The sequence below is a fragment of the Corvus moneduloides genome, chromosome 1 (genome assembly GCF_009650955.1).
Source record: "Corvus moneduloides isolate bCorMon1 chromosome 1, bCorMon1.pri, whole genome shotgun sequence".
NCBI lineage: Eukaryota > Metazoa > Chordata > Aves > Passeriformes > Corvidae > Corvus > Corvus moneduloides.
In genome coordinates this window covers 18887531-18910836 of record NC_045476.1, presented here as the reverse complement: position 1 = coordinate 18910836, position 23306 = coordinate 18887531, and the positions used below count along the sequence as shown (strand labels likewise).

General features: G+C 43.9%; 1 protein-coding gene across 2 annotated transcripts; it reads left to right on the top strand.

Moving 5' to 3' along the window:
• Positions 1-4254: 4254 nt before the first annotated feature.
• Positions 4255-21478, top strand: LOC116444855 (mycocerosic acid synthase-like). Of its 2 annotated transcripts, XM_032110684.1 has the most exons (7): positions 4255-4341; positions 9870-9938; positions 10664-10817; positions 11736-11896; positions 14616-14819; positions 14923-15104; positions 15389-21478. In XM_032110684.1, exons 2-7 carry the CDS (start codon positions 9878-9880, stop codon positions 20945-20947), a joined length of 6321 nt encoding a protein of 2106 aa, XP_031966575.1. In that variant the 5' UTR covers positions 4255-4341; positions 9870-9877; the 3' UTR covers positions 20948-21478. The 2 variants fall into 2 exon arrangements, with proteins under 2 accessions (XP_031966575.1, XP_031966490.1); XM_032110599.1 differs by lacking the exon at positions 4255-4341 and having other exon boundaries at positions 9517-9938.
• The last annotated feature ends 1828 nt before the right edge of the window (positions 21479-23306 follow it).

Below are 23306 nucleotides of genomic sequence, written 5' to 3'. Positions count from 1 at the left end.
ATTATCCTCCAAGTAAACCAGTATCTGTTTCTGTTTTTTCCTGGATCATAAAACACCTGATAACATCCATGTTGGCACAGAGGCGTGTTCTGCACCTGGATCAGGGGCCACAACCCGCCTGTGGCAGGATCATGACAGAGCAGTGGCCAAAGCTCTGCCAGGGCCCAAGACCAGGACTGGCTGTGGCCATGGCCTCCCCACTGTGCCTCTGGGATCCTCTCTCCATGGTCCCAGCTGAACTGCCTTGGCCCTGGGCCCAGGCAGCCAAACTCCAGCATCTCATGAGGGCAACATGTGTTTTCTTCTTCAGATAACACTCCAGAGAAGTAGGCATTCAGTTGACAGTAGGAATGTTACTGATAATGGCTTCTCTCAGTCATACCTTATAACTGCACCAAACATTGATTATCACTGTAAAGTAAAAATGCTGTATCCTAAATGGATCCATGTAAATGTTTTACTTAATGTAGTCAACAGATTAAGACACGTCTTACTCAACAGGCTGTTCCTATGGTGCTGGTGGAATGTAACCCTGGCTCTACTACTTAGTGTTTGCACTTGTGACCTCAGAGGTAGTTATAAGAAATGATGACAATAATAACAAAACAAGACATACATTTTACAGGATCCTTGGAAAGCTACAGCGAAATTTTTCAGACACATGAGGCTGTTTGGATGATTAAGGGACTGGAGCACCTCACATATGAGGAAAGCTGAGGCAGCTGGGATTGTTCAGGAGAGAAGGCAGCTCAGGGGTATCTTATTAATGTATATAAATACATGAGGGGAGGGTGCAGAAGGGCGCAGAGCTGGGCTTCGGTGGTGCTCCGTGACAAAACTGGAGGCAACAGGCACAGACTGAAATATGAGAAGTTCCCTCTGAACACCAGAAAACACTTTTTTATTGTAAGGATGACGAAGCACTGGCACAAGTTTCCTGGGGAGGTTATGGAGTCTCCATCCTCGAAGATATTCAAAAGGCCTTTGGACATGGTCCTGGTGACAGGTTCTAGGTGTTCTGGCTTGAGCAGGGAGTTAGTCCAGATGGCTTCTGAGATCTCTACCAAGCTGCTGTGATTCTGTGAAATCCACTGGCAGGTGGATTTGATCATCTCCGTCAGTTCAAATCTTGGGTAATGTGCGACACCACCACATTAAATAGAGCCTTGTGAAAAAAAAAGTGATCAATTTAGAAGCCTGTGACTGATCTCCCTCTTTCCCCTTTCCATCCCTTCTGACCACCCTTCATGCTCTAAGGGAAGACCTACCCTCCACTTTTGAAAGTAGTGCCCAGAGAGACAAATTTAATGATGTTTATGTATTAGTACAACAATTCCACAAATTCCAGAGTATTTTTTGAAGTATTTTGGTTAAAAATCAGACCATCATATTCAGTTTGACATCTAACTATAAGACATAGTTTTTATACTTTTAAGAAAGTATTTTCTATTGTAAACTTAGAAGCAAATCCCATGCATCAGTCAAACACAGAATACAATTTCCATGCATGCTGTCACTATCTGTGACTTTATATGCTACCCGAAATTCATTAGGAGATGACAGTCTTATCTACTCAAGCACACACCCTCTTCAGTTAGTCTCTGCAGGTCAGACCAAATTGTTTTAGATTAGTCGAGGGTGAGAACAGTACTTTGAGAATGGCTGCCACACCTCATAGAGCAGACAGGCTGCTCATTTCAGCTGCAGTGTTAGTTTTCACTACTTGGACAACAGCATGTGACCCTGCAAGAAAGAAGCCAACTTGTTCTACTATTTTCATGGATGGATTTAGAAAAGCGACATCTTCAATGCAAACTTAGTCACACACACTCCATGCACACATACACAAAAAGAGAGAAATATTTTCCAAGAAAAAAAACATTCAATAGATTTGAATGAGGCCTAATGACTGCCCTCTCTAAAATACCCGCTTTACCACTGGCAGCAGGAGGACCCAGGGCAGTTGGCTCACACAGTGCTCTCTTGGAGGCAGCCAAACTGATTTTGTTGAATATTCACAGAAATTCAACCTGCATAAGCACGGATGGAAAATCTGTAGCCTTCTGGCCTATGTTTGGCAGAAGTCTGTGCAACTGGACACGGGGCTGAGTATGGGAAATGTCAGACAAAATTCATTATGGTATTACTCAAGTCAAGTCTAGGTGTATCAGCCCCCAGCAGAGGAGTAGCCTTGTCCATGCTTGTGACATGGATGACAGGCGATGGAACCACTGGAGCCACAGTACTGGCTCAGAAAGATACACTTACAACTTTTATATAAGACTAAAGGAAGATTTCATTCAGGTAATGGGTTTCTTTTCAATACTGGGAAGAGGAAGAACAGGCTTCTGTGTAGAAATGCAGTTTCTCATCATTGGTACAATTTATTGCCAAACCATTGAGAAATTCAGAGAATGCAATGTTTCATATTGACATAATGTACCTTTACTTCCATAGGTGAACTGAAGAGAAAAAAGTTGATTATTCTGCTTTTTAAGTAATGCAGCCACTAGGTGATGGAACCGATGATTTCTGGGAACAGACAAAATTAATATCATGGAAATACTATTGGAAATATTTACTATCAAAATATTGTGTACACAGCAGAAAATGTGCATGGTGTGAGCTGTCTTCCTGTTGAATAGGTATGTTACTGCAATCTGAAACTTCAAATCAGATTTTTAGCATGGAGACTCTAATACTGTTCTCCATGAAGTCAATAACGTTGGTTTTCATGAGTTGTGGAAGCCTGCCCCAGTGAGCTTACAGACAGCTGTTCCTTAGGCTTCCAGGAATTTAACCCTTGTTTTTTCTTGAAAAACTTCTAGACTTTACATTCTTGAAGTGCCATAGGAAACAGTGGTGATGACTGGATTGTATCTCCCATGTAATCACCTGGACAGTTTGCATGTTTCCTCATCTATTTTCACTATTTCTGGATTAACAGTTCTTCACCTCTCAGCTGTTATTAGATATAATAACAAGTTTGTTACAAGTGCAGATGGGCACAGGACAATGATACCTGTAACCTCACCTCCTATGGTGGTTGCTGTGGGTAGATGTGGCTGTGGAATCCAGTTCATGGCCAGGATCGCACTGAGCAAACTCAGCAGAATGTATCCGCTTCTTTGGAAACTGCTTAAATCCACAAATAACTTACTTGCTGATGCTGCAATATTTTTTCCAAATCAAGAAACCACCCTCTAAGCAGCACCACAGTTGCTGTGCTAGCTTTGCTTTCAGGGAGACCTGTTTGAGAAAAGAGAAGTTTTCAAGATAGGACTTATGTGTATGTGAAATATTCTTTTGCTAAAAATTCTTGTTCCAGATAGTTTCAATGAATAAGGACTTGACTTGTCTTAAATGTTATTTAGACAAAAATCTGTTTAAAGTTTGCTGCCTGAAGTTGCATTACAGCAAACATAAGCTCTTTAATAAACTGGTTAGACCTACCTGCTGAAGCTAAAAGATTTTTACTTGCAGCTAATAGTGTGAATGTAAACTCAGGGACAGCTCCCAAGTTTTAAAAACAAAAGAGACAGGCTGTGATTAGCAACGAGGTATCTTTTTGCAGCAGCACAACAGTGAATAAAATAGCCCAGGTCTTTGAACACCAGGTTATGTTATTCAGAAGGGAATTTGTGAGGTAATGGTGAGCTCCTCATTAACTGGTGTTTAGACGAGAAATAAATATGCAGCAATTCCCAGGGCTCTCTGGTGGGAAGAAGATACTGTAGAAGTCATGTATTTTTCTCACCCAGCAGAAAGACATCTGGAATTTGTGACATGGGGACAGAAGATACAGATTCAAATATTTTGGGGGTCATAAAGTCAGTAGTTTAACAGCAAGAGAGTGCTGTTTGCTACAACTTGAGACATATATCTTCTCAGGTACATAGAAGGAACTAAAATATGTGGAAATACTAGAGCTACTGAACACTAGAGTTAACACGGTAGGAACAGCTTTGATAATTCTTGTTGACATTTCTGAACAAATATTATGGCTGCATTTTATAGATTATATGCTACAAATACTAGTGTGTTAAATCCGAACAGACAGTCCATACTGTGGCTGCAAACCCAGCTCAGTTTGAAACAAGACTCCATTTGGTCTATTTACCAAGTTGATCATTGATCAGTTGGGCAGTCTTCAAAAGTGCTTACTCTGAAGACTGACTTGGTTAAAAATCAACTGGGGTTAATTAAATTTTCTTCAAAGAATGTTTGCATCACATCAGTGAAGAGACTGTTCAATATCTGTGGTCCTTGAATGCATGCACAACAGAGTTACGAAGAAGTGAAAGTTCCTGTTTTCGGTGTCTTTATGCAAATAAGAAGCTGGTGAGTTTGGGAAAATATGGGGCTGAGGGGGGATAGGTTTATGGGAAACAAAGCCTCAAATGGTTTATGAAAATACCGACTGCTCCTCCCAGTAGAGGAAGCCTGGAACTATTTCTCTTTTCCCAAAATATAAAACACACCTGAGCAGCTGAAAGCAAGAAATCAATTGCTCTCTCTGGGCTTGCCAAGGTACCTCCCCATAGAAATGTCAAATTTGCTGGTGCTTTTCAGAAACATTTGGTTTTAGCACTGTCATGGTTTAATTCCAGCTGGCCACAAACTACCAGGTAGCCACGCTAAATCCCTCCCCCTCCTTCCCCTAGTGGGATGGGGATAAAAGGCAGAAAAAGGTAAAACTCATGGGTAGAGATAAGAGCAGTTTAGTGATTTAAATAAAGTAAAATATAGTAATAGTAATAATAATAATAAAAATTAATAGTAATAGTAATGAAGAGGGGAGAGAGAGAAAGGGATAAAACCCAAGAAAAACAAGTCACATTTAATACAGTTCCTTATCACCTGCTGACCCATCCCACCCCCAAGCAGCAATCGGCGGCTCCAGGCCAATCCCCCCAGTTTATATATGGAACATGATGTTCTAGGGTATGAACAACTCTTTGACTATCTCAGATGAGCTCTTCTGGCCATCCTCCCTCCCAGCTTCTTGTGCACCTTCTCGCTGGCAGAGCATGGAAAATTGAAAAGTCCTTGATTTAGAGTAAGAACTAGAAGCAACAAAGAAACCATCAGTTTGTTACCAACTTTGTTCTCATACTACATCTAAAACACAGCACTGTACTAGCTAGTAAGAAGAAAATTAAATATCTCAGCTGAAACTAGAACAAGAATGCAAAAGAAGAAATGTTTGTCCTTATCTTTTAGATGTCTCAGTTGTGCTTCACAGCTTGAATACCCTACTAGAAACCAAGGAAAAAATAGTACTGAATTTAAACCAACAGAAGTGGATCCAACACTTCTTGGGATTGCTGCTTCTTCAGAGACCACTGAGCAATGCCTTGTTTTTAGGCAAGCAATAGCACAGAAACAGGATAAAACCCCAAGTGTTTGTAGAAACATCCTCAAAGAGAGGTTAAGTGATATGTAGACACTTGGCACACTAACACTGGATATCACAAGCCCATTTGGTCTGGGGTGTAATCCAGACTGGCAGCCCCTCTGTGCATCATTTGCTCTTTACCTGAATCATTTCTCTGAGTATCCCAGTGCCTGTTCCACAGTACCCATTTGATCACAAGAAATTCATGGCCTGTCTGGATATTTGTGCTGCTAGGAAGTTCTGAACCTGGAACTGCCAAAGGCCCTTTCATTGCTAGTTCTGGACTAGTCAGAGGACACATGGGCAAAAAACAGAAGCTGAATAAACCTGGCATTTCTCTGAACTTAAATTACATTATGACATTTGTCAAATAAAGAGAAAGGACAGGTGCAGGACATCTGTCCTGGTTTAACCGCAGTTGGCAACTAAGCCACACACAGCCACTCACTCACTCCCCAGGGGATGAGGGAGAGAATTGGAAGGGTAAAAGTCAGAAAACCTATGGGTTGAGATAAAGGCAGTTTAATAGGTAAAGGCAAAAGTTGCATGCACAAGCATAGCAAAATAAGGAATGAATTCACTAATTCCCATTGCAGGCAAGTGTTCAGCCATCCCCAGGACAGCAGGGCTCTATCACGTGTGTAATGGTGACTTGGAAAGACAAATACCATCACCCTTTCCTTCTTTCCTTCTTCTTCCCTCAGCTTTGTATACTGAGCATGACACCATATGGTCTGGGATATCCCACGAGTTGATTACAGCTGCCTGTCCTGGGTGTGTCCCCTCCCAACTCATCGTGCACCCCCAGCCTCCTCCCTGGCGGGGTGAGGAGCAGAAAAGGCCTTGACACTGTGTAAGCACTGCTCAGCCATAGCTAAAACATCCCTCAGTTATCAACAGTTTCCGGCACAAATCCAAAACACAGCCCTGTACCAGCTACTGTGAAGAAAATTAATTTATCCCAGACAAAACAACCACAAGCTCCAAGCATTAAAATAAAAGCAATAAAATTGTTTTTATGGAACAGAGCAGAAACATGAAAATTTTGACCACTGCCACTAATTGTAGCATCACCTACATCTTTCTCTTGAAAATTTTACTTCCCCCTGCAGTTTTTATGGCATTTACATAACATGCAGCAAAGCTGAAAGCAGTGGAAGTATCACTTCTCTTTGTCAGTGAAATGAGCTGTGGGCTGTATCTTTCTTTGTATTGTGGCATTTCTGTGAAAGAGTGGGACAAGGAAGTGGGTTTTGCTTGCATCAAGGTTCTCAGTTCTTTTCAGTGAGGAGCTCCCAGTCCCAGAGCCATTTCTCAGCGATGGTGCCTCCTGCCTGTGAGCACTTCCCAAGGCTGACACCCCTGAGCTGTGCAGCTGGGCAGGGCCAAGTGCAGGAGGAAGCCCTCTGCCCATCCTGCCCTGTCGCCAGGGCTGGGTGCAGTGCCTTGTTTCCACTGACCACAGGAAGTCCCTGCAGTACTGCAGTGGCATTGGTCCAACAGCCAGCTCTCTTCAGTGCTTGATATGAATGAGTGTTTAAGATCACTTAAAAAATCACTGACAAGAATATCAGTGAAAACCAGATTTAATATTAAGCAACAGCACAAACAAGGTTCATTGGCAAGGTTCATTCTTCTACTTACAGGACAATTAAGACACAGCGAGGAAAAAAAGGAACAAAATCCAATCAGTCAAAACAGAAATGAACTCAGAACTATCTGTGCATGTTTGCATGTGTGTGTGTGTTTAGTTGCATGTGACAAAGGATAGAAAGGGCAAGGACAGAAAGGAATACAACCTAAAAGCTTAACAACACTCAACAGTACTTAACTTGTATCTTAAAACTTAACCTTACAAATTTAGCAAGGGATTAGTGATAAACAGCATTAAATGTGGCTTATAACTTAAACTTACTTACAGGCCTAACTTACTTAGATACCTAAGGTACTTAAACATCAAAGAGAGTAGCATTTCTCCCAGATTTGTTATAGCATATGCGTACGTGTGTATGCACACAGACATAAAGGTCAGTGCAAGGCACCTGTGAGAAATTCCCCTTGGAGGTAGTGAAATACTCACTTTGGATACTTTCGTGTCTTCTCAGTAGGTGAAGGGTTGAGCCTCGAGGAGTGGGGGTTTTGGCCCAGGATTTGTTGTTGTTCAGTGATTCTCCAAGTACAGCAAACTTGAGAGTTCTCTGACTCTGAGAGGCCCCACTTGGAGGGAGGACACTGGTCGCAGCCCACTGCAGCCCAGAAGGACTCATTTTGGACTGCTGTTTATAGGGCTGCAAGTGAGTGGGCTTTATTCAGAACAGTGTTGCAACCTGGCCACACTTTGGGTCAGCACAGTTTCTTTGAAAGTGTGAGAACAGGGATATTATGCCATTCAGGCAAGGAAAATAGTTTCCAAGGCTGTTCATGGAAAATCCTGGAGCTCACTAGACAGCAGCAGTTCCTGGGAGCAGACAGTGTTTCTGATAAGCTCAACAGGAGCTGAGCCCAGGTGCTGTTCATCAAGGCCGAGGCCTAATGAGCATGTCTCAGATCACAGTGTGGCCTGAAGAAGGGAGGGGGATGCACCACCACAGTGCTCCATTGCCTTTATTGACCAGACCTCCAGTAACTGTTACAGGGACTTAGACACTCATCTCCCATTTAAGGAGATCCTTATGCAGTCACCATCTAGAGTGGGTGAGCAGTTCAAGGTAAAGAGGCTTCAATTTATGTGTGCAGATTTATTTGGATCTGCAGCAGACTCCCCCCTCACAGTTCATGTGCTTTTCTGCCACTTCCATAAAGTCTCTTTAGAAGAGTAATGTCTTCTAAAGGACTATTCTGCCAGTAAAGCAAAAATGCGTCTGTCCAGATTCTTCTGGGTCGTTCTAAGGTTACAGGATTATAGAAGCAAGATTTTAGGGAGAGGCAGATTGCCAGGAAGTATTCCAAATCCCTTTGTTGTCTCATGCATTATTGTGAATGGTCTGAGTTTAAAACAAACCCAATACACTGAAGAGCAACAAACAAACAAACTCATTTTACCTGAACAGGGAAGACTGTTAATTGGTGTGGAACAGAACCTCAACAGGCAGGCAGACCAACTTTGTGGAGAATGCATATACCACAGTTTTAAAGCAAACCTCCAAGAGATGATAACTCTGAATGATGTGTGGGGCTGCAAAAGAGCCTCGTCTCTGCTTCACTACTGTCAGTCAGTGATTGAGAAAGGCTCTTTGGGCCTTGCTGTGGTATCCCTGAGATGATGTCCCGGTGACTGTATGATACTGTATTCCCTGTTGTCTTCCCTGTGCCAGAAATTAATCCTGTGCCTTTAAACTGAGATCGAGAGGGGGGGAGAGAAAAAAAACGAGTGAACTTTTAAAAGCAGTTTGTGTTCAAGGACACAGAGGCTACTCCTCTGTGTGCTTCTACGGTCGCAAGAGCAGAGGAAGCACCCTTTTTTTTTTTCTTCCGAGTTTTTCGGCTGTTTCTCCGGAGAGAGACGGAGAGTTAAACTCCTTTGTTTCCCTGGGACTTTGGCTTCTTCTTCTTCTCTTCTGGAACTGTTTAGAACACCAGAACATCAGAACCTCACCTGGAGACTTTACACCTGCCCAGAGGGGGGGCCTCCCATGCCAAACTCCAGCTCCAGGGAGAAAGAGAGACCATACCCACAGAAAGGACTCTAAAATTTATCCAGGTTTCTCTCCATAGCGAGAGGTTTTATTATTTAGCATTATTCTTTTCCCATTGTGCACTGTGTCTGTTAAATAAATAGTTTTTTCCTTTCACTTTCCTCCGAGGAAATTTTTTTTTTCCCGAACCTGGTGGGGCAGGGGTGGTTGTAAGTGGACTTCTATCAGAAGATATTTTCCTCCAAATTTGTCTACAGCTGGCACAGATGAGAATCTGTCCTCACTGCCAAGAATCCCCCACAAAACCTTTCTAGAGGAATCTTCTTCTCTTTGTGGGTTGAAGGAAGTCCAGGAGGACTGCAGGGCTTAGAGGTGGGCATCCTAGCGAGTTCTAATTAGTTCAATTGAACTGATTCTCATCTGACAAGTTCCTTTCCCAGAATCAAGGAAAAAGAAATCATCTGTCACTTCTATACTGGGGTATTTAATTTGGTCCCAAAGGGAATTCTTATCTTTGCCATCTAATTTGTTGAAAAGATTCACCTTTTGTTAGCAAAGGTTAAACAGTAAAAAGGAAGTGTCTGTGCATGAGAGAGTTTGGGGAACTAAATGGGGATTTTCCTCTAAAAGTAGAGACAAGAGGAAAAATATAGTCCAGCTCAGGTCACTTGTGGGAAGTGTCGTTTGTCGTCAGAACCAACAGTAGATGATTCAAGATTAATCAAGTTTTGAACAAGTTTGTGTGTTTGTGGGAAGTTCACCTTTTAACCGAGTATTTATGTAAAGGTAAATGCATAATTGTTTGACTGGACTGACACTACTCCTGTCTTGTGCAGCCCAGGAGATGGAGATTGAGACTGCAGAGGAAGTTGCTATTGTTGGAATAGGATGCAACTTTCCCGGAGGTGAGTCGGGGGTAAAAGCAAAGCAGGCTCTGAGTGGACATTGAAAAGCAGAGTCTTTTATTAATGTTGAAATGGAGGAAAACACCATGTTTTCCCCCTAGCAGAATCTGTTGCTTTGCTGCCTGTGGGATCTTTTTGAAAGGTGGCGCTGTGGTTGAAACGAATTGGTTTGAATCTGTCTGCTGACAGACAGACAGACAGACAGACAGAAGCTGCAGTGCTGGCTGTGGGCAGGGCATTGAGCTGCACACGAAACTCATACAAAGGAGCTGGATGGGTCTGGGGTGATTTGAACTTTCTGCGTGTTCACTGGCTGGGTGATTGTGCATTGTTACAGGACTCTGCATGCCTAGGGACAGGACAGACCAGAGGCTGGACCTTACCATCAGCTTTGCCTGTACCATAAACTGGTTGGGTTTTCCTCCAAGAAAGCTTCTTGCTTTATTACAGTATGTAGAACAGATGCAGTGAGATGGTAGGGAAATGGGGAGAGAAGGTGGTTAAGGATTTTGTGGGGCTCCTTTGCTTTTAGACAAGCAGTGAGGAGATCAGTGATGCTTTTTCATTTTCCTCTCACCAAAGACTGATCACTTCTTTCTGTGGCAAGTCTTCTTGAGCAGCCTAGATTGACACATGGGAGGTCCTTGTAGCTGATTGTGCATTTCTGAGCCTGCACGGGGAGGGGGAGTGCATAATTTAATCTGTTTTAAAAACCTGTACAACAGGAGATGGAATTGACAATTTCTGGAAAGTCCTGGAGGAAGGCAAAAACTGCACGGTAGAAATCCCCCCCGAGAGATTTAATGCCAAGGAATGGTATGATCCAGATGATAACAAGCCAGGAAAAATATGTACAACACGAGCTGCTCTTCTCGATGAGTGAGTGTGTTACCCTGCTGCACCTCGGGTTTGTGTGGTACTTAGATATGGGTACAGCTGTTCAGGGGCTGTGACCAGTGTGAAGAATAGCAGATTACAGATTAAGGTCAGCATAAGTGTCTGTTACTTGAATTCCACATTCACCTTAAATCCTCAGGCTGTAGAGCTTCATTCAAAGGAGACATTGACATGCACAGAAGAAATGTTATTGTCTCCTGAGATTGATACTTGGCCAGGTTGAATCACAGGACCCAGAATTAATTTACTGCTTAGTCCCATGTTAGCTATTGAATCCTGCTCTGAAATCAAGAGATGATAGAAGGCCATACAAACCTGATCTTGGGACACAAGATTGAACTTGGACTTGGTCTTTTGTAAGCATGGGCCAATTTTGAAGGTGCTTTTAAAGACAAACACACGCATACACCCACTGAAAGTATTTTGAATATATTGTTGGAGAAGCATGGGTATCCCTTGAAAACACCTGAGCTGATCCTCTACCTTTTGGTTTTAAATTGTGAAGCATTGGTCTGTATTGGCTTAAAATGATGTAGAAAACAATATTTGTTTATAACTCGTTGGCCATGACCACATTACAGCAGAGGGAGTCTCATTCTGCACATTTCATGATCTGAGGAATCCAGTTGGTACTAGTGCAATAACTATAAGAATAAAAATGGGTAGGAGCGGGCTCTTACCTCTGAAATGCAGAATCATTGATAAAATGACCTATTTTGTGGTGGGACATGAAACATCTTTGGTTTATAAACATTTTCCTTTGAATTTCGGAAATGGGACCTGTGGCCTAAACACCAGTTACTGCTCTGCTTTTCATTGCAAAAAATGCTTACTGTGAGTCTAGAAGTAAAAGCATCTTCTATACGTATGTCATATCATATTCTGGTCTGTGCATTTCAGATTTAATTCATTTGACAACCACCTCTTTGGGATTAATAATATGGAAGCTGAACGCATGGACCCACAGCAGAAGTTACTGATAGAGTGCACATACAAAGCCCTGGAGGATGCAGGAGTTCCTGTAGAATCTGTCAGTGGCACCAGAACAGGTGTTTTTATTGGTAAGATGAAACTTTCACAGCAAAGAAAAGAAAACCTCACAAAGATTGGAGCACTCCTTCATAACCTTTCCATGTTATCTAGGCTGGATCTAGGCTGGATCTAGCCTGGAGATCTAAGGCTACTGTGCTATGGCACTACTGGTTACTTTTGGTAAGAATTACCAGGAGACTCTGGGAGTTCATGGTAGAATTCCTGTGTCTCTTTTTGGTGCTCTTCTTCCTGTGTTCAGACACTGAAGTGAAGCAGGAAAGAGTTAAAACTGCCTCCCCAACCCAGCCCTTCTTGGGAAAGATACTCCCAAGCCAGGCTGTGACGTTTCACCCTTAAGGGGAAGGGAACACCCAGGATTCGTAAATGATGAGGTCTGCAGGAAAAGTTTTATTAATAAATTACACACTTGGCATGGAAATTGGACTGTTGGTCACTGACCTGCTATATCAGCACATGGCAGTGGGTTGTGGATAAAGAGGTAGGGTGGTAGAAAAGGGGGAAAGGAAGAGATAAAGAAAGGGAGAGAGAAAGAGAAAAGGAGTGAAAAAGAGATAACCACTCCTGATTCCAGCATCAGTCTGGCCAATGACATGTCCAGTGTCCTGGGGGCACCCCCTGGCCTAGATGGGGATACCTTTTTTATAGAGAGGTTTCCCTGCCCTGAAGACATGTTTCTCTCTTTCTATGCAAATTAGTTGTCATGTCCAGTCCCTTCTTTCAGTCTTTTCTGGAAATGCATCAGAGGCTTTGAAGGTCTTGGGTCTTGAGTGCTCTTGACCCTTCCCCTGCCCAGACTGACCTTGGGTCAACGCTTCATTCTCACTTCTGTGATGATGCTGTCTTTCATTTCTTGATGGGGACAGAGTGGTCTGAAAGTGGCCCAGCAGAAAAGAGCCTGGGGGTGCTGGTGGACAGCAGCTGAACATGAGCCAGTGTGATCCCAGGTGGCCAAGAAGGCCAGTGGCATCCTGGCCTGTATCAGCAATAGTGTGACCACAGGAGCAGGGCAGTGATTCTTCCCCTGTATGTGGCACTGGTGAGGCCACAACTCAAGTCCTGTGTCCCCTTTGGGCCCCTCAATTCAGGAAGGACATTGAGGTGCTGGAGTTAAGTCCAGAGAAGTGCAGCAGAGCTGGGAAGGGTCTGGAGCATAAGTCCAATGAGGAGCAGCTGAGGGAGCTGGGGGTGTTTAGCCTGAGAAGAGGAGTCTCAGGGGTGATTTTATCTCTCTCTACAACTGCCTGAAAGGAGGGTGTAGTGATGTGGGGATCAACCTCTCCTCCCAGGCAACTAGCGACAGGATGAGAGGACATGGCCTCAGGCTGTGCCAGATTGGTTCAGGTTGGACATTAGGGAGAAATTCTTCACAGAAAGGGTGACTGGACATGGGAATCGGCTGCCCAGGGAGGTGGTGGAGTCAGCGTCCCTGGAGGTGTTAGAGGAAAGACTGGATGTGGCATTTAGTGCCATGGTCCAGTTGACAGGGTGGGGTTTGACCACATGGTGGACTCAATGACCTTAGCGGTCTTTTCCAACCCATTTGATTCTGTGGTTGTGTCTCTGGAGCAGAACAAGGAATGTTTATCCCAGAAAAGTGTTGCCCTACTTCCCCATGGTGCCCTTCTCCTCTTGTTCTTTCAACAATTCTTGGTTATTACTGACAATCCTTGGTTGGCTCCCTGGGTATCTGGCAGCCAGTGTTTGACATGTACACATTAGCCCCTTATCTTCTGGGCTTCTACACAGGCCTACCCTTTTTGCCCAGCATACTGTTTTCCAGTATAACGTTGGTTAAGGTGTTGTGGGGGTTAATATCCTTTCAAAGCAGCAGAAATCCTCCTGTGGACATTAGAATGGTACAGGGGTGCACTTGTCCAACTGCTTGTGTCAGTACCAGAAAAGTTACTGAGGAGATGATACCGAGGGCTGTTGGAAGACATTTAAAAGACAATACTAGAGGAACAGCACATTATTGCTGGTATAATCTGTATCTCTTTAAGGAGGAGTTTTCTGGGGTAGTTTGGCTGATGTGCCTATAGGGGAAATGCTTTAGATTACCTTTTAGTCTGAGAGTGCTCTTCTTCCACTGAGGGCACTATTCCTTGCTCTCTGAATACAGGTACTGCATTGTCCACATGTGGACTTGGGGATCCACGGTATTCCAAGCATAGTGTTCCCAGAAAAAGGACACAACTGCTCTCAGAGGCCCCCTTCTTCTTTTCTATTTCTTACTGGCTCACAGTGTGAAAAGTGATGATAAATACAAAGTATTGGATGTAGTTTGTGCTGTGACCTTTAACTTGGTACATCTGAGGAACTGAAGCTAATGTCTTGTACATTTATATCCAAGCTATGCTATGTGTAACTTGTTGATAACTATTCTCATAGCTGAACTAAACCACGCCGTCTCAAACTGAGATACAGGGGTCTCGGCAGGCTACAGAGACCTTAGCTGCATCACACAGTGAGCTAAGCCATCAGGAAAGGCCTGTTGTTTCCAGGGCAGGTAGGAATTTCAAGTGTTAGGTATGTTTGTGTAAGTTGAGTCCAGGGGAAATTGCTGTGAGTTTTGCCTTTGACTTGTGTTGGAGCAAAGCTTCACCATAGGAGCACGGATGCCACGTGGTTTTGTCTTAACGCTGAAAACCGAAACACGCCGTCAGGTTTCGAGCTGTACGTGCCTGTTGTTGGCTTGGGTTAACTTGACACAAATCTGATGTTTTCCAGGTCTCATGAATCGAGACTATGAAATCATAACCAGCAGAGCAGTGAGTGAAATAAATCATTATGATGGTACTGGAACAGCAATGAGCATTGCTGCCAACAGAGTCTCTTTCACATTTAATCTGACTGGACCGTCCCTGACTGTTGACACTGCGTGTTCATCTTTTCTTTTTGCTCTGCACTACGCCTTGCGAGCCATTAAATCAGGTAACGGGACTGGAGAGATGCTGGACAATGGAATCAGGATTGCTACTGTTCCTATCTATCACCTGGGCCATCTCAACATGAGTATGTTTCTGTTTGACTCCAGGAGACTGTGAGGCAGCAATCTGTGGTGGGGTGAACTGCATCATCGATCCCCGCACCTTTGTGTCTCTCAGTAAAGCAAAAATGATCTCTCCGGAGGGCATAAGCAAACCCTTCTCCAAGAAGGCAGATGGCTATGGAAGGGGAGAAGGCTGCGGTGTTGTTTTCCTCAAACCACTGCAAAAGGTAAGGCTGCTTGTGAAGCAGCCTGAAATAAGACTGGTTGCTTGCCTGGATTTGTGTCTTCAGCTCTAATAACTTCTTTTCCAGAGAAGTTTTTCCAATTCAAGCTTAAGATTAATGAAGCATTTCTTAAGCATTCATGCACTTCCCCTAGCATAGGAAAAGGATCCCACATTTAAAAGTTAGCATCATATTCTGTGTATTCTTGGCTTTGTTGTGGTGTTTTGTTGTCTCCTCTACAGAGAAAGCATGAGTTTATTAAAGAAATTTAACTTTTCATGGAACAGGCAAAGGAAGACTACAGCAAAATCTGGGGTGTGATAAACATCAGTGCGGTCAATCAGAACGGCAGGTCCATGACTCCGATCACGAGACCATCTCAAATAGAGCAAGAGAAGTTACTGCGTAGCATTTATGAAAGTCGTGTTGATCCCTCAGTTGTGCAGTACATTGAAGCCCATGGCACCGGAACTGCTGCTGGAGATCCTACTGAAGCTGAAAGCCTGGGTAGTGTCATTAGCAAGAACAGGTCTTCCCGAGTTTCCATTCTGAAAATCGGTTCAGTGAAAGGAAATATTGGGCACACGGAATCGGCTGCTGGAGCAGCCGGGTTGATCAAAGTGCTCCTGATGATGCATCATGGAAAGATTGTTCCCTCCTTGCATTACTCGAAGGAGATGAGCAGCATCGATGCAGAGAAATTAAACCTTGCCGTGGCCACAGCTGTAGAGCCCTGGGAAGAATCCAGTGAGTACGGAAGAGTAGCTGGCATCAACTGCTTTGGATTTGGAGGAACCAATGCTCATGTTGTAGTCAGGCAGGTGAAGCAGCCAGAGGCTCTTCCTGCCTTTAAGAAGCCCCTGGAATTAGTTCTGCTGTCAGCAGCATCCCGTAGGTCCCTCCAGATGGCAATGGCAGATACAGCTGAGCAGCTGAGCACAAGGAGCTCTGTAACTCTCCCAAGCCTGGCCTATACATCTGCCTGCAGAAGAAGCCATGCCAGCTACAGGTACCGAAAAGCGTTTGTCACAAATTCCCTCCAACACTTGCAGCAAGAGCTTAAGTTGGCGGCGAGCACTGAACCTGCCATGTCCAAGGTGGAACCACAGCTGGTGTTTGTGTTCTGTGGCAATGGTGTCACGCTGCAGGAGTTCAGTGAGGCACTGCTGAGCTCAGAGCCAGTGTTCAGAGACAAGTGTAAGGAGATAGAAGACCTTTTTCAGGAGCACGCTGCCATCAGCCTCCTGCCAGGGAGAAATCGTAGCTCAAAGGACTTGTTGAATCCAGAGCTTTCCCAGCCCTTGCTGTTTGCCCTGCAGGTTGCTGTAGCTTCCCTCCTGAAGCACTGGGGTATTAAGCCCATTGCTGCTGTTGGCCACTCAGTGGGGGAAGTTGCTGCTGCACATATTGCTGGCTACCTTTCGCTGGCAGATGCAGTCAAAGTCATTTATCACCGGAGCAGGCTGCAGGCAAAGACTGCCAGTGGCAGAATGTTGGTGGTTGGAAACATCCCTGTTGAAGAGATTGCTGAACGCCTGCATCCCTATTCGGGAAAGGTGTGCATTGCTGCTTTCAACAGCCCCGTTTCCTGCACCTTGTCTGGGAGTGTAGGCACTGTGGAAGCTGTCCAGAGAGACTTAGCTGAAGCTTTCAGACAGAGAAACATCTTTCTTCACGTTTTAAATGTTCCAGTTGCATACCACAGCCCCAGCATGGATATGATCCTCGGGGAGCTGGAAGAAAAAATAGAGCCTTTAGAAAAGCAGAAGGGGGAGATTGAAGTGATTTCAACACTGACTGGTGTGGCTGCATCTGAAAACGACTTTATTCAGGGCGGATTCTGGGCGCAGCATACACGTGAGCCTGTTGCTTTCATACAAGCCATCCAAAGTGCAGCCAGAGGCAGGGAAAACGTGGTGTTTGTGGAAATAAGTCCTCACCGAGCATTGCAGCGAAGCATAAAGGAAACTCTAGGAAAAGGCACAAAGGTGATGTCCTCTTTGCAAACGGATGTAGAATATCAGACGCTCTTCACTCTGGTAGGAAATCTGTTTGAACTGGGGTATAATCCCAACTGGCAGCACTTTTATAACGGGTATCAAAGTGTTCCGGTGGCCATTCCACGATATCAGTTTGATCGCCAAAAACTCATGGCCTGTCTGGATATCCACCAGCAAGCAAACCAAAGAGGTGTCAGCGCCAGTCATCCTTTGATTTATGGCATAAACAGTGACAATGTGGAGTTTGGCTGCCTGGTGTCCCAGGACACAACGCCATACTTATATGAGCACAAGAACAATGGGGTGGCCTTAGTCCCTGGTGCTTTCTATGTGGAGCTTGGTCTGGCCTCTGTGATGAGCAACTCAAGGCCTAAAGTGCCTCTGAGCACTTGCCAGCTGAGTATCAGTTTTTCTGCGCCGTGTGTTCTCACACAGAGTTCCCAAGTGCTGAGTATCAAGCTGAGTCCGCAAAAAGCCATGACAACCTTTGAGGTTCTCTCTTCCTCCAGCGCGGTTTATGCTGCTGGCCAAGTGGCAAAGCAGCCTGAAACTGTGGTGGAAGAAAGCAGCATCTCCTTCCCAGCCATCTATCAAAGATGCAGGTCAGTGATTAGCAGAGAGGAGGTTTATGAAGCACTGTCTCAGGTTGGCTTTCAGTATGGCTCCATATTCAGGCAGCTCAGTGATGTGCATTATTGCCAGGAGCTAAAGGAAGCTATAACCAGCATAAAGGTGAATGAGGAGACCCTCAGAGACATGTACAGCTACTGTATCCACCCAGTGCTGCTCGACTGTTTTCTGCAGATGACCGCTGTCTTGACCACAAGGACATTCCAGTCCAGAGCAGGCTTTCCCTCAGGGATAGGCAGCCTGGTGGTGCTCCGCCCACTGGAGGAAGAAATGATGATATATATGAGAATGAGCAAGTCCACTGGAAACTGCCTTGAGGTCTGTGGATGCTTTGTGGGCAAACACGGCTCTGTTTTGGCTGAGCTCAAGCATGTTGCCATCACTTTCGTGAAGGAAGCGTCTTCCAGAGACAATGAATTCCTGTTTGAAAACAAGTGGAAAGAAGTCTCTCTTTCACAGACAATTGGACATCTGGGGTTTAAGCCCAGAGTCATTGTGTTTGCAGACAGATTTGGGATAGCTGAGCAGCTCAAAAAGTACTTGCATCCTGCTTCGAGATATGTTATGTATGAAGACTGGGAATGCCTTGTGGAAGGCCAGACACAGAATAAAATGAGAGCAGAGGTTGAGGCTTATGATGAAATCCTCTTCCTGTGGGGAATTCAAAAGTTGAATGAAGACTTCCCAAGGGAAGCGGTAGATCAGTTGGCAAAGTGCTGTGAAGCCTATCGCCAGGTAGTGGTGGCACTAAGAGAGAAGACATCCCACTGTTCCATCAGAGTGATCACCTACAGAACAACGGAGAGATATGTGGACCACGTTAACTGTGGGTTTGCATTATATGGCATGACCAGAACTTGTATTGTTGAAGTTCCAGAAATCACATTTCAGTTGATTGACCTCAGCTCTTCCACCTCCCTGGACATCTCAGTGCTAGCAGATGTTCTTGTTAAATACAAAGGTGGGGACTATCCAGAAGTTTGCATCAGCCAGGGAAGGATTTATGTGTCCGAAATCAGACGCACACCTTTTGTAGATGCAGATTACATCCAACCCGTAAGATCTCTCCAGAAATCACAAACGTTCACTTTGTACACTTCTGATGCGTACGCAGCAAAAGACTTGTCTGGGGAATTATCCACCGGCGCTGCTACTCAGCTGGACAAAGAGAGTGTTGAAATTCAAGTGGATAAAATTTGTCTCCACTCAGAAGATTATTTTCCCATTAGTGTTTCTAGCTGCAACTTTGGTAATACACTGTATTGGAACTCACAAGCAGGAGACAGGCACAGACTTTTAGCTCTTGATTTCAGTGGCACAGTCACTGCAACAGGCATTGACGTGAGAAAAGTGAAAGTGGGAGATCATGTGGTTTCATGTTATCCCACTGCTGCGTCATCCAGAGTTCAGATTCCAGCAACAGTTTGTTTCAAGGCAAAGAAATTCCCCTTCCTCCAGAGTGTTCCTTGTGTGTCATACTTCATCATTGCATGGGAAATTTTCACTCAGAGGTTACCCAAGGGGAAACATGGCAGAACTTTGGGTATTATAACTACAGAGCCATCATCGGTTTTGTGCCACGTTCTTTCTGCAGCAGCAGAAGAAATGGGTTGGAGGACAGTCCTTGCAAAGCCCGCTCCTAACGTATTCCAGTATATCAACCTGTGCAATGCCTTTGTTCTTCTTCCTCCAGTGAACAGACTGTCTTTGGAGGATCTGGCCCACATGTACTTTCTTAAAGATGTGGTGATGGTGTGTGGCAATCAACAGTCCGAATGTATCCAGAATGTCAGTGAAATTGATCATGAAAACATCAGCTTTCATGTCCTTGTCGTTTCCAGCCTTTTCCGGAAAGCACCTCTAAAGGAATTGCACAAGACTGTACATGCCTGGGTCAGTTCCATGGATATGAAACAGTTTAGACATCTCTCGGGTTCTGTTTTTCAGCAGACGGAGAACTTTGAAGGGCTAAACTCTGTGATGTCCTATTTTACCTGCACTTCTGTTCCCCTTGCTGTCCTGAGAAGGCAGAAGGACATCAGTGTGCTTTCAGATATCCCGTTGTACGAGCCCCAGAGGCAGCTGTTCAAGCAGAACGCTGTTTATGTGGTAGTCGGGGGGCTCACTGGACTTGGCTTTGAAACGGTGAAATTCATAGCCGAGAATGGAGGAGGGTGTATTGCAATACTCTCCAGGAGAATTCCCAGCAGCGAGAAGCAAGAAGAGATGAGGGCTTTGCAGCAGCAGTACAAAGGGAGCAAAGTAGTGTCTGTGCAGTGTGACGTGACTTTGACCGGTGATGTTGAGAAGGCTTTCCAGTCCATTGCCAACACCTTTGTGGGGAGTCCGATCAAAGGTGTATTCCAAAGTGCTGTTGCTTTGCACGATGGCCACCTTGAAGTCCTGAGGCTGGCTGACTTTCACAAAGTGCTGAGCCCAAAGGTCGCAGGGACCCTAAATCTTCACTGGGCTACCAGAGGCCAGGAGCTGGACTACTTTGTGTGCTACTCCTCTGTTACTTCCTTTCTGGGCAATGCCACCCAGACAAACTATGCAGCTGCAAACTCTTTCCTGGATCTCTTCTGCCTCTACCGGAGGAACTGTGGGCTTTCAGGCCAGGCCATTAACTGGGGTGCTTTGAACCTTGGCATTCTGCTCAATCAAAGCCACATTCAGAGCATCCTGGGATCCAAGGGCATAGACATTCTGCAAGTGCATGAAATTCATGAGTATCTCAGGAAGACCTTACTTATAAACATCCCACAGCAAGCTGTCGTCAAATTGAACTTTCAAGCTTTGTATCATCATGTTTTCACTCGGATTATTTCACTCAAAAGTCGCTTTGTATCACTTATGTCAGAAGATTTCAGGAACAAGATTGGAACCCCTGAGGAAACTGAAGTCCCAGAGACTGCCTTTCTCAAATCCGAGGACTACATCACCTCATTGGTGAGTGACCTCACAGGAGTGAACGCAGATGAACTAACCATGAATACACCACTTTCATCTTTGGGCATAGACTCTATGTTAGCTATGACAATTCAGAACCGTGTCTTTCAAGAGAGAAAGGTGGACATACCTCTTGTGAAACTGCTTGATCCTCACACAACCCTGTCAAGTTTAGTGGTAGTTTTGGAAGAAACAAGCAATGCAAATGGAACAGCTGAAAAGAAGAATGCTGCAGTTGAAAGTGCAGAAAATGAGAGCTGGCTATAGGAATCTTCCTGGTCAGGAATTGTGTAACTTTGACATTACTCAGACCCTTTGTAGCATCTCAGAATGTGTCATTGCAGAACTTCTGGTGATGCTGAATGTCCTCTTCTGCATTGACTCAGAAAACCCACACCAGGTTCCTCTGTCTTTATTCTGCTAGCTGTGTTAATTTCAGTCAGTTGTTTGGCTTGTTACTGTCTGCACCTCTACGTGATGAATATACATGTAAAGAAGCATAAGATTATTTTGGCATTATTGGTTTTTTATGTATTTTTCTTTTTTTTAATATTAACTCAATTATCAAGTAATTTGATTATCCAATGTGTATAAATACCCACATCTTTTTGAAAGTCTTTTAGATGTTGTGAATTTCAAGGTTTCTTCTCAAAAAATGAAACTTGATTTTTTCCTTATGTTTTCAAAACTATTAAAAATGTACCAGTTGCAAAGCATACAGTAAAGCAACTGGATTTTTTCACTATTAACCATCTTATGAAAGCTGAAATAAACAAGAATAGTAGAAGAGTTTAAAAAGCAAAACCTAAAGTGTATCTTTGTCTTATTTTATTGTTTTTCTCCCTCACTCACTCCCCTAGCTTAAATTTTCCTAATCCTAACATGTGCCTATGTTTTCTTCCAGTGAGACCTACCTCACACTTTTAAAAGCAGAGCCCACAGATGGAAAAATTTAATGATACTTATGCAATAGGGATCCAATTCTAGAAGTTCCAGTGTACTTTAAAATGTATTATGATTAAAAACCAGAGCATTGTATTCGGTTTTAAATCTTACTATATAATTTTCATACTTGTAAGAAGGCATCTTCTTACGTTGTGAACATAACAGCAAAAACTCTGCATTGGAGTCAAACACAGAATATAGTTTGCTATATTGCATGCTGTCACTCACTACCTGTGACTTTATATACCACCTGAAATTCATTAGGAGATGACAGTCTTGTCTACTGCTTTGAACACAGATCCTCTTCAGGTAGTCTCTTCAGGTCAGGCCAAATCATTCTAGGTAAATCTACAGTGAGGAGTGTAGTTTGTATTACACAGAAGAAGTTATAAATGCCTTTGATCAATCAGGAATCAGCATTTTAGAATAACCTTGAAGAAGTTATAAGTGCCTTTGATCAAGCAGAAATCAGAATTTTAGATTAATCTTTTCCCACAGGGCGTGCTAGTAGTATTAAATCCTATGGTGCAAGTTAAATTTAGTGTTGAACCTTCTCCGCAAATGATATCTAAGAGAGGTACTTCCACATCTACTCACCAAATTATCAGATGCAAAATAGCAGATATTTGCTGCCATTCAGGTTTCCCGCTCTGAAAATGCAATAAAGTCTTTGCATGGCTCTTCATCTGTGTGTCCCCAGTGCAAGTATAAAAGGGATTTCATCTGTTCAGTTCTGGTTATCAAATAAACCAATTACAGACAAACCACTCTAATCCCTAGCAGAGAGGAGAATAGCTGACACACCTCACAGAGCAGACAGGATGTTTTTTTCTCAGCTACAATGTTAATTTTGACAATTTTGACAACAGCATGTGACTCTGGAAGAAAAAACCTGACCTGTTCTTGTATCATTTTTATGGATAGTTTTAGCAATACCCTCAATGCAAAGTTGATCAGTCACCAAAAAAAGAAAAAAGAAATCTTATCCTAGAAAAAACATGAAGTGAATTTGAAGAGCTGTACTGTAGAAAGTCTCTGAGGCCAGTAATCTCCCAATCTGATCATTTGCAGTGTACATCAATTGTATATTGCCTAGACAGGGATTCCCCCAATTTGTTATGACAGACTGCAGTCTGGACGACAAAATCTGGAAGAGAGCTGGAAGAGAGCATGCAGAACACTGTTTCTGGTAATCCCAAACAAGCAGTTCCAGGAAAGTAAAGCCAGTATGGTTCAGAGACTGAAGGAGATGCATAATCTGGAACAGAGCCATACTTTCCTCTTTAACCAAGGACTCCTACCAATTCCCTGTGAGCCAAACTTCCTGATTAAGGACAAAGTGCAGTGGAAGACAGATGCCAATCTGAATATAAGTAAATCAACCATATAAAGACATCTAAGTTATGCTCCTTATGCATGACTAACACTCCAAGCCCTGCAGCTGTGTCTTGGGGTGATTTTATTATAATACTGTATTTCCCTATCCTCTGCTTTGTGCCCAGAAATGGGTCCCATAGCTTTAAACTGGGTCCAGGAGAGGGGGAGGAGAAGCCAGGCGAATTCTTCAGCATGGTTTGTGTTCAAGGACTCACACACACTCCCCCATGTTCTCACCACTGCAGAGCTGAGGGAGCACCTTCCTGCTTTTAGCCAGCCTGTTAGCTGAGGCAAGAAATTTTCC

Excerpts from the sequence above, each read along its gene's own strand:
- LOC116444855 (XM_032110599.1), top strand. The coding sequence starts at position 9,824 with ATGCATAATTGTTTGACTGGACTGACACTACTCCTGTCTTGTGCAGCC. Across the intron at positions 11,897-14,615 it reads CAGAACAGGTGTTTTTATTG|GTCTCATGAATCGAGACTAT; the intron begins GTAAGATGAAAC and ends GATGTTTTCCAG. Across the intron at positions 15,105-15,388 it reads TCCTCAAACCACTGCAAAAG|GCAAAGGAAGACTACAGCAA; the intron begins GTAAGGCTGCTT and ends TTCATGGAACAG.